General features: G+C 34.1%; 1 protein-coding gene across 7 annotated transcripts in view; it reads left to right on the top strand.

Annotated features, from left to right (window-relative positions):
- LOC111870791 (NADPH oxidase 5) overlaps positions 1 to 12,039 on the top strand; it is a 404,301-nt gene that overhangs the window by 387,257 nt on the left and 5,005 nt on the right. For 6 of the 7 annotated variants that reach the window (XM_023863331.2, XM_023863330.2, XM_023863327.2 and 3 more), the window contains 7 exons: positions 868 to 1,189; positions 3,026 to 3,194; positions 4,241 to 4,440; positions 5,347 to 5,494; positions 6,364 to 6,733; positions 7,866 to 7,919; positions 11,786 to 11,995. In XM_023863331.2, the coding sequence (XP_023719099.1) occupies positions 868 to 1,189; positions 3,026 to 3,194; positions 4,241 to 4,440; positions 5,347 to 5,494; positions 6,364 to 6,733; positions 7,866 to 7,919; positions 11,786 to 11,995 (1,473 nt within the window). The remainder of the gene's footprint in view (positions 1 to 867; positions 1,190 to 3,025; positions 3,195 to 4,240; positions 4,441 to 5,346; positions 5,495 to 6,363; positions 6,734 to 7,865; positions 7,920 to 11,785; positions 11,996 to 12,039) is intronic. The other variant, XM_023863329.2, reaches the window with a different exon arrangement.

Below are 12,039 nucleotides of genomic sequence, written 5' to 3'. Positions count from 1 at the left end.
ATGAATTCATTTCTTAATTTTGTAAATTTCACGTGAGTTCATGCATACTTGTGACATATGTGAAAATTTCCTTTAAATTTAATAGTAATTCAGATGAATTCAACTATTGTCAACAAAAGCACTTGTTCTTCACATCTGCTTCCCATCTTTCGACCTTCTAGAAATTTTCAACTTTTTGTACCCCTTTATTATATAATATTTTTAAGCTGAGACTGATAAATGACAACAGCTTGTCTAAAATTTGGTTTAAATTTTATACTACATTTTATCTATCAGAATACAACGGCTTTGGTTCCTAGGGTTTTGATAACACTCAGGGTAACTTTAGCTGTTGAAAGCTGATATCCATGGCTCTTTGAGACTGAAACTGTCATGTTTAGACTATACACTATACTTAATATTTTAATGGTAGATATATTGTGTATTTATAGTACTTTTTTACTATTTAATTAATTACTTATATAGCCTTTCTGACAGAAAATTTCCACTGCAGAAATTATTCTGTGCTCTGTACATAGAATTGTTCCATCAAACATATGGAATGTTGCAACATTAGATTTTATCTTGTCAGAAATTTTACTGCAAAAATATAAATGTAAATAATTGACTTCTGAAATACAAATTCAGATTTAGAGGTAATAATAATGAAACATTGCAGTGATGTCTACATTCTGACATTCTGGTCAACACATAAGCAACTTATGCATATTCTTCACAAACAAACAAAGGGTTATGACATCAAGCCTCAAACATAGAATTCTGTTGCTATTTAATATTTATAAATTTTACATTATTATTGCTGATTACTAATTTTTGCATAATGAGAGAGAAGTGAGATCAATTTATGTATTCAGGATGTGTTTACAGGTTTTCTATTGGACACATCTGTTATACATTCCATTCTGGCTGCTGGTCATCTTCCATGGTCCCAACTTCTGGAAATGGTTCATTGGTCCGGGAATCTTATATGTAATTGAGCGTGCTCTTCGCTTAGCCTCAATGCGCACAGACCGTGGTAAAACATACATAAGCTCTGGACTGTTGCTTCCTTCTCGAGTGACTCACCTTGTCATTAAGCGCCCTCCACACTTTGATTTCCATCCTGGTGACTATGTCTTTGTCAACGTTCCTGCTATTGCCAAATATGAGTGGCACCCATTCACCATTAGCAGTGCACCTGAGCAAGAGGGTAAGTTTCAGGCACAAATAATATTAATACAGCAAAAGGACACACATTGCAAAATATGTACACTTAATGACATAAGAAAACACAATGCACAAGCAGGGCTAACATTGCTATAAATTTGTATTACATCATGTTAAAAAACACAAGTTAAAATATAGAAATTTAAAATTGTGAATAAATCTGCTATTCAGTGTTTTGCTGATGGATAGATTTTAGATCTGTTCAGCTCCCATATGTGTATGTGCTAATCTGAAAAAAAAAAAAAAAACTCAAGCATACAGTATGTAAATGTTATTTTTATCTTTTATATGCTTGGAAAAACTTAACTCACATTGAAAATTAGGTTACTCCTTACATGCCTGGTTTATGATAAAACCAATAGGAGTGAGTTCTGTTATCAACTTTTATGGGCTTTCAGCAACGGAAATTACAACCTAACTTGTAACTATATAAATGAAATTGGCATCAGACATCCTAATTATTCAAGTTATCACATAAATATTTAAAAAGTAAAGTAATCTAGGGAAACTTTCATAAGAGCATATTTTCTACGCCATTATAATTGCTTATGAGGTGTAAGGTCCTCACAGCAGGGAAATATTAAGACTAAATTTTTCTGAGATGTGGCATTATGTACTCTGGTAGACGGGTATTGATGTTTCAGAGGGATATACTGCTTTAGTCTTCACATCCCAGAAGACAGCAGTCTCAATAGAATGGTTTTACTGCACTGAGTTGTACACTCATTTTTCACAAATGAGACTCATAATATTATATTTCAGCATTCTGTTGCATTGCAGTATCACCCGTTCCTTCTCTTCGGTCTATAATACAACATTTTTTATTTCAGCTGATGCCAAACTTACATTCAACTCAGTAAAATGTCAGTTAGAATGCTTCTAAAAATGTAATTAAAATATATTCCATGTCTGGCTACATGTTTCAGTCTCATAGGGCCATCTTCAGGCAGCACATTTTATTGAACGTACTGCACTGTGCTTGCTTATGTCAATGGTACATGTTGATGTATGTCGTCCTCATTCTCAATTTTAGTATTTTGAGAATATCAGCCCTTTTTCTATCTAAATTCTCAAAATACTAAAATTGGGAATCATGACGAAGTACATCAATGAGTACTATTGACATAAGCGAGCACAGTGCAGTACGTTCCATCAAAAGCCATTTGGCTACGTTTTAATCACTATTCACCTGACTGTAGAAATATGGTCACCAAACAGCATGTCATCATAGTCGTCGTCGTCATCATCATCGTCATAATCATCATCATCATATTTGTTATAAAAATATTATTCACATGTTTTATTCAGGTTGCAAATATATTTATTTACTTATCTTCAACATTTGCTGTGAAATTTCTTAAAACACTGTTATTTTTACACTTCAGCTGGACAGTTTTGTCCATACCCCATAGTAGACTTTCCTGTATGTACGTAGAATTATTCTGTTCATAATGGTTAAAAGGCTCAAAATTCAAAAACCAGTTGTACAATTATTTTTGCGGGGGCTCTAAAATTTTACTAGCTCCTAGGGCTGTGAATTTATTAACATTTTAATTGAATATCTCTTCACCATTTATGAACAAGTAAATTGCTAGTTCATGAATTAATTTATTAATACATATGAGTATATTATGCTAAATGATAATTAACTTATTACTGAATGAATAATGAATATGTCTTTTCAGTCAGCAGCTGGATTCAGTATTATTTGCTAATGCTGTTTAGGCACGCAGTTATGTTTAATTATAAATACAATGTGAGTAAAGTGCATAGTTTTGAATGTAAAAGTATGTGGGCCTTAAGCATCTTGTTTCCACAGATTACATGTGGCTCCATATCCGAGGTGTGGGAGAGTGGACAAATCGCTTGTATGACTACTTTGAACGTGAGCAGGAGAAACTGCACAGTGTTGAAGAACAACTGGCTGGGAACAGACAACTAGCTGTCAATGTGACACCTGAACCTAAAGGCATCAAGAGACTGCAGGCGTATGTATAACATTATAATGGAGATATTTTCTTCAAAATTTCACCTACACAAATCATTTTCTGTTTCTAATAGCATTCAGAATTATAAGTTCTACAGTTGTATTTTCAACAGTGCTACACATGAACTACATATAATCAGGGGAACAAGTTATACCTCCATTGTCTGCTTAATGCAGTTTGTTCGTTGTAATCCAGAATTTTCTATTGTTATGAAAAATCCAAGTTCTTAGGGAAGTTAAATAGGTGATAAATAGCCATTGTGATTCAGTAGACAGTCGCCAGAATTTCAGAAGAACATATCTACCAAACTCCATGGCAACACATCCCAGAAGACCATAGTCTTATATATAAAAAGGAATCTATCGTGCAATTCACACGCAAGAGGAGCACAGGGACAGACAGGTTGCATTCTAAGTGTCACTTATTAGATTTGTAGGTACCCAGCATGCCCTTCTTAATGAAAATATAGTTTCTTAACGATCATAATATATTCTATATACATGAAAGTAAACAGAATAGTTGCAGAAATGTATAATCTGTGTTACATGAAAATAAAGCACAATAGATCACTGTAGGTCGCGGTACAAGGGCCGAGAAGGCCCACCCCTTATATATTCATACATGAAAATAAATTCTTTAAATGTAATATTGACTTATTTTCATTGGGGAATATTTGGTTTACAATGGAAAAGAGCTATTATATCTATTCCTTAACTTTTCCTGATTTTAATTCAGTACTCAAATGAGATCAAATTCTGATTGAGTCTCAGTCAACTCTTTTAATATTGTTCATGCTATTAATGAAGTGTGTCGCTTTGAAAATGATCATTCTTCCTTGTATATAATGTTGTATTATACTCCCCTGTTTATAATATCATCCATCAAAAGCCACCTGTCATGCCATTTTTTGATACCTTAGGTTATTTGTGGTTTCCAAAAAACTGAATTTTATAAATTACCATGAAATGAAAACAAAAGAATATCTTTTTTCTGAAACGTAGGAGTTAAGCTTGAAAACGATGACTGTATGTGATTCTGATTTGCAGCTCAATCCAGAGAAAGTTCACAGATCGTGACAGCTCCACCAGTAGTAAAAGTAAGGGCATGGAAGTCATAAAAGAGGGAAGTTCTCCTCGAACTGGCTATATGAATGAGAGTTCATCCAGTGACAGTGACTTCAATCTCAACTCATCAATGCCCCATCACTCCGATATCGACATCAGTGGCCCGCACGCAGGAAATAATGGTGAGTTCCCCTGCCATGATGGACTCATGACTGACCCTTTAACTAACTGAACTAGTTATATGGTGAATAATCAGCTTTGGTTCTCTCTTCTGTTACAAAGAACTGATATTAAATGTTTCTATCGGGCTCATTTCGTTTAAAGAAAGGGAGAAAGAGTTTTAAAATGTGAAAATGCAGAACATATATTGCTGTTACTTATACTTCTTCAGAAGAGAAATTGAAACCATTTAATTAATTTTGCAAATAAATAGTCATTCTTGTACAGAAGCATGAAAACGAAACAGTATCAGTAGTTTAAGTGAATTAATTTAATTAATTAATTAAGTGACAATTTAAACGAAACCCTTAAGAACTGAACAGCATTATATTTCTTTTCAGTTTAAATATTTGCCTTAATCTATTAAATTCAATTTATTATAAGTTATTAAAACAACATTGCCATTGTCAGAAACATTAGTGTTGATATTATAAATCTGATCAGACTTCATGTTTATAACTTCCATGTGATTTGCTATTTCACAGCAACATTATACTTATTTTCTAATCTATAAAATTTGCCAAATGAACTGACATAACTAACTTACACAGGTGAGAATCTAGTAACAAAATTATAGTTTTATTATGGTAAAAATGTTGCTATAAAAAAGGATTATGTTTCATTTGTTTATCTTTAGCTTTTAAATTTCGCTTCCATTTGTTTACTATGTTGACAGTTGCAAACAATCAATGCAGTTGATTGTACTTTATTCCAGTTAACCATCAAAACTTAATTTGGTGTCTGTTTGTGTAATGTATCCCTTAAGGTTGCATCATTTGATGAATTACTCAACCTTTTACAGCGAAAAACTTGTTCCCAGAAAGATGGAAAAATATACAATTTTAATTCATTTCTCATATTGTTTGTAGACTGTACAAGTCTGACAGGTCCACCCCGAAAACTGACTCCAGAGAAGAAGCTTCATATGTTACTGATGACCAAGAAGTCTCCATTATCAAAGTCACTGTCCATGCCTGACATAGAGACACGTGTGAAAAAAAGGGAGCGACTCATGGCGTAAGTAGTCTGTGGGTTTGGAACATGTTTCTGTTCTGAAAGTCAACACAATTCAGTATTTGAGAAAATAAATTGCATTATAGTAGTCTTAAAGGCTTTATGTAATGTAGCATTTTTAGTGAGACTGATTTCTATATGATGTATCCATCTGTCTGTCCACATACTTCATCTTCAAAATGCAAGTTTTTGATGAAATTCGGTGTTGGAGATGATCTGTGATAAAATTTGTCAGAGAATTCATGTTGCTCTATATTGGCCCACAGTAGCCCACTTTTGCACAAAAGTCTGATGGAATTTCATCACATTTATTGAAAAGTGATCTCTGTGCAAATAATTAGCAGAATTTATAACTTTTATTTGAATTCTTTTTGGTATTGCATATGTTTAGTGAAGTAAAGAAAGGCTATTTATGTTCTTGTACATCATAATATCGATACTATAATTAACTCTTTCAGTAATAAATTTGTTGTATTTACAATGAACAAGATGTGGGATCAGTTTCCTTGTTCTGTAAGCATTCATGTGCTGAGTCAGAGATGAAGCTCTCAAGTTACAGACTGAAGATGGATAATGTCCTACCTTGTCAGGGCTAACACACACCTTAGGGGATGCTGATGGATGAGCATAAAGCAATGATGAAATAGTGAGTACTAGGGTAAAACTGAAGAAACATACTGCAATTCTACTGTATCCACCATGAATCATCCATGAAGTCGTCCAGCTATGATCATACAAAGTACGCTTGGAAAATATATACATTCTTATTTACTGTTGAATTGAGTTAAAAAATGTTAGTACAATTAAACAGTCATAAAATACTATATTATGTTTTTAGTTTTTTATGAAAACAACTTATTTTTATTTTTAAGGCTTCGTGAATACATGCGTTCAGAGTCAGAGAAGAGTTTTGATGAGTGCCAAATTCGTCGGGCTCGACTACAGTCACTAGGCCTGGCGTACCTGAGTCCACAGAACAAATCATTAGCACAGAGTTTCCGGTACATGCGGAACAAACCTACAATCATTGCCTTCAAGACTCCAAGCCTTGAAAAGTGTGAGGCTACAGTAGCTCTCCTCTCTAGCAGCAGTTCTCAGAATCCTGAGAGAGCAGCTGAAGAAGGCAGAGCGCCTGCAGTAGTGAAGACAGGCGCTAAGAGTGAAGAAGACATTAGCATGGAGGTTGTGACTGTGAAATCTCCCATTACCTCAATGAACTATCCAGTTGGGAAACCTCTAGAAGTGAGTATGACGTTCTGTGTACAGTCACCACACACGATCACATTGTGTTGCATGCAGGTTTGGGTGTTATAACTCACTGGTGATGGAAACGTGAAATGAAGACTATTTGAATAATCATATAATTTTTGGTCAGAAAACCTGAAGGGAAGAGACGCTCAGGAGGCCAGGACATATATTCACTGATAATATTAAAACGGATTTTATGGAAAAAAATATATGAGGGTGTGGGCCTGATTGAACTGGCTCTGAGTAGGGTCCAGTAGCAAGGTATTGTGTGCATGGTTTCCATAAAAGCAGGGAATTTTGTTGATGAGCTAACTACCAGCTTCTCAAGGATGAATGTGAACTGAGGAGTTAATGTGATTGTAAATAAATAACTAGAAGCACTATGTAGAAAAAGTAAGTTCATTTTTTCACTTTTCTTTAGGTAATATAAAGTACATAAAAATGAATAACGAAATATGAAACATATTAATTGCAGAGAAACTTGGAACTTACTTTTCACTCTTTCTCTTAAACAGAGTCCTGTTATACTATAGGCAGAAGGTTGCACTTGTTGCAAACTGAAGCATGATCTGCTGTGTTATATTCTGTGGCTTAAAATTCAGGTAATAATTGCTGTAAATAAGATGGTTGTTAAACCCACAGCAAGGGAATGTTAAGTTTTGTGACAGGAAATGATGCTGATTTGTTACTTGGGTTATTCTTTAACCCTGAAAATAGAAGGACATTTTTCTCTGAAATGTCAGTTGACTTTCCACAGATTACACGGTGTTATATCCCAGAAGATGGGACTCTTCATAACCACTATTGTGGGAACCTCAAATCCCACATTGATATCTTACTTACTTAAATGAAATTATTAAATATCGCCCTTTTATTTCAAATTCCATATTAAAATTGCATTAACATATTGATTCTAACATTTATTCATAGAGGAATTGGGAAAGGTGGCATTTTGATACTTACCAAAGCCTAGATATTACATATATCTGTATCTAAATTATGTGGAAATTTGTAAATAAGTTGCTGAAAGATTGACCATCTTATATACTGTATTTTCACCTGCCAATCAATATTTGCATTGTAAGCTTGTACAGTTTGTGTAATGGTGATAATATGTTCTCTTCAGCCAATCAATGAAGAATGTCTTACTGAATCTACAGCACAGAGTATAGGTGTGGAGGTGAGTGAGTTGCTGCTATTATGATATCTGGAACTGTGTTGCTGCAGCTATCTACTTTTGTTCTGCATGTGCATGAACAGTGGAAAGCTTTTCATCCACATATTTTACATCAGACCACACAGAATAATGACTCACTTGCTGATCAAAGAACTTTAGCTATTTTTGAGTCAAAGGACTTTTTAATGTTTCTTCAGTCTTTACAGTTGCAATAAACAGAATGAAATGCAATCCACAACAAAATATTATTCATCTTAATTACCGTCTTCATCGCATGATTTTAAATCGGTATAAATTGAATGAAGTTTTTTGTTGGTAAGATTGCCATGTTTCTTTCTTGGTACCATATCTAAAATTTTGATAGCTGAGTCCTTGTGAAGTCACTCAGCTACTCGGTAATGCCTCAACATTTTATGGAACCCAGAGGTCCATTATCATATTCACAAGAGCCCTGTTTCCTATCCTGAGCCAGATGAATACAGTGCATACCACCCCATCAGAAATGTCTGAAATCAAATTTTGGTAGCTGTTACATTTCATAACTAGAAATGGTTTACAACCTCAGATTGTTTTACAGAATAGCTCAAGAAGGTAACAAGAGATCAGATGTCTTAAGGCAAAGAATTTAAAAATATATCTTAATTTTAAAGGTACCCTATTGGGTACTTTCACTAAGCTCAGACGGACAATACCTGGAGTGCTAGATACAAAGCGACATTATTCTAATAAACTGCATCGCTTGTAAATTTTTTGTTTACTTCAAAAACAATTTAGGAATACAAATTTTAACATGAACATTAGAAAACCAAGTTGTAAAGATGTAAAATGAAGTAAACTGGCTCAGGATAAGATCCAAATGATGAACTTCTGAATTAGATAATTTCTAAGTCTTTTGTTCTCAGTCGGTTCATAAAACAAAACTGAAATACGAGATTTTGTCTGTTATTAATGGAGATAACATTGCAGCCCTTGCTGTATGGCAAGTGATCCACTGTAAAATGCTTCATTTTCAGGTGCTTCATAACAGTGTCACCCTTGCTTTCCTGATCTTGCCTATACACACTTCATTTCTGCACTATACACATTATCAGGACAGTGTGCTAACTGCAACTACATGACAGCACGTGTATTGATAACTGACTATATTTATACTGCTAGATTTGTGTTGGGGATACTTGTTTATGTAGACAGAGGAAGATCTACTTCCATAGCCTATAATTTCAAAATTGTTCTCATATTCTGGGAAAATGTCAAATTCTTTTCAGTATTTAAATGAAAATAACTCAACTTGACAAAAGAAATGAAGGGATAATTTTAACACATTCAACCACATCCACAAGCATACCCATGTGCTGTCATTTTACAGGCCTCAGTCACCTCAACTACATTTTTTACAAATGTGAATCATTGCTAAAGGTGGTTCTACTACCATCTGTCAGTGACATTTTGATACTATATGCCTTAGAAAAGTGTAGGAGCAGAACATGACATTTAGATACTAATGAAAATGCTTCTTACAGTTCAAATGGTGGTTTTCAGTAACAATTCTTATTACTTTTCTTAGTTTGGTTTTCTGGGCAGGCTACCTGAAATGAAGAAGGATGCGATTGGGTTAGTTTACTGAAAAACCTTAATGTCATTGAATGTCATTGTTAAAAATTTTGTCTGGAGATTAATCTAAAACTGTCATTCTGTGCATACGGGAGCTTCAATGTCGCTGCAAATATATTTCCCAGTGGTTGACATCAGAGGGTTCTTTGGGGTTGAGGATTATATTCCTTGCCAAAATCAAATGAAGAAATATATGTAAGAGAAATGTGTTGGTTTGCAAAATTTATAATTAAATATGAATCAAAATATAAGGGGCTGCAGTCAGGTGTAAGAGGAAAGCTTGCAAGTACCAGTATCATAGAAAGGAGAATTAAATCTACATGTACTTTCAAATATGAATGAAATGCTTTATGTGAAGTGTGAAAAAGTGCGATATCAAAAACCTGATTTGTGTTGTGCATCGGTTCATTATATTTCTTTCAGGAATATACCTGTGCTATTACAGAAACAAGGGTTAAGTCACTGAATGTCATTTCTGGAGGAAAATGAAAAAACTTTAGAAGTTATGCAATAATATATTTAACTCAGTATTTTATTATGTTACTGAATTAAAAGTGCTTAGGGACATATCCTGGTTTCTATTTGATCCTTTTAATTAAGAGAATTTTATGATGCACTTGTCTCATTTTGACAAAATTTTAACAGAACTATTTTTCTGCAACACCATAGATGTTTCTGATTTTCAGTGGTCTATTTTTTTGTCTCATCATGTCTTTTTTTAAGCCTGGCTATTCGTTATATGATGTGTACACACATGTTTATTTGATAGGAGCAGCATAACAACTCTGTGCTGTCCAACTTATGCCCCTATTCTGCTCTTCCATCAGGAAAACATTGAAATGTTATCTGTAGCAACTTCACTGCATTACATAACAAAACTTTTATAATTTGTTTTGTAATCAATTTTCTCTCTTCCATGTACCAGTATATTCTTGCTTTATTTCTTAGTCTCTCTATGTTTCTTCCAGGCACAATTTTCCATATTTGTTATATAATGCATGGAAATTACTCTGTGGTTAATTGCTGTAAGATACATAATCCTACTGTAATTTTAATGCAAGGTACTATCTGTATTATCTGCATCAGATAAAGTAGATTGCAAATGCAAAATAAAGTTAAGTGAATATTCTGTTATCTGGTATATATTGTAATATACCTCAGTAAAATTTGCAGTATGCAAATTACAAGGATTCAAGAAATCTGTGCATGCGCACTAACTGCCCTGCATACTATTATGGACACAAGTCATTCATTCTGTTATGAGAAAGTGCACTTCGATGAACAGTTGATGCAGTCATAACAAAAAGAAAATTATGTACTGAAGAGGAAGTGAAACAATTACCAAGGCTCTGCCCATGTACATGGTGCATGCTGAAAATATTAGGATGATTTTCAGATGATTCCTACTGTTGCTCTTGATACAGTGAAGCTCAGCAAGTCCCTAAAAAACAGTAGAATGGACAATGGAAACCAGTTCTATCAAATATTAGCCTCACCATGTCCTCACTGGAGGATAGCATATGTGATATTAATACAATGACCTTCAATTTACAGGATTTTACAAACACAACTTCAATTGATTCCCCAGTTTTAAGTAGCCGTTGTTTATGAATGGTTCAATCCTGAATTAGAAATGTTTATGTGAAACTTGACTGTTCAGAGGCAAAAAGAGACTTGTAAAGATGAGTACATGTTGGAAATATTTCGTAGCCTTAATCAAATTATTACTAATATTTGCTGTGTTTTGAATACTTTTAAAAAATATGATAATCTAAATTATATGCTTGGCATTAGTGTTAATACCATTATAAGTATAAAACCAATTTGAGTGTTTGTGAGTTACTAGTCATTAGTGGAATTTCTTGATCACAACTTATGGACTTACAGAACTAAGTAAACCATGTGACTAATTTTGGGATGGCATAATCATATGCAAGTTGGCTAGTGTTTGGAGATCATTGCTTTCTCCATCTGCAGCATGGAGTGATTGAACGCTCTAGTAGCTAGCACTAGTGCTTCGTATTTTGCTGATAGTTTTAAATTTAGTTAGGAGCCCAACTGCATATAGTCTTTATTGTTCTTCTCATTCTCTGCAGGCAAATTTTTGGATAGTAAGGCCTGCTTTAAAAACAGACCATGACTGCCTTCTGTAAATAGCCTCTAAACTAAAATGACATGGTATTACAATTCAAAAGATTTATTGGTCATATTGCATTCATGTGATGAATTATAAAGCATTTGGATATTAATCATTGCAGATCTACTTGGATGGCCCATATGGTGCTCCTTCAAGTCACATATTCCGAGCCCAGCATGCTGTGCTGATAGCAACAGGAATTGGTGTCACTCCATTTGCCTCCATCTTGCAGTCCATCATGCATCGATACTGGAAAGCACGTCACTGCTGTCCAAGGTGCAAGTTTGCTTGGGCCAGTGACATCCCTGCCACAGTCATGAACTTACGCAAGGTAAATGAAATTTGATATATGATATGATATGATATATGTTGTAT

The sequence above is a fragment of the Cryptotermes secundus genome, unplaced genomic scaffold (assembly GCF_002891405.2).
Source record: "Cryptotermes secundus unplaced genomic scaffold, Csec_1.0 scaffold499, whole genome shotgun sequence".
Taxonomy (NCBI): domain Eukaryota; kingdom Metazoa; phylum Arthropoda; class Insecta; order Blattodea; family Kalotermitidae; genus Cryptotermes; species Cryptotermes secundus.
This window is presented reverse-complemented; position numbering and strand designations above follow the sequence as displayed.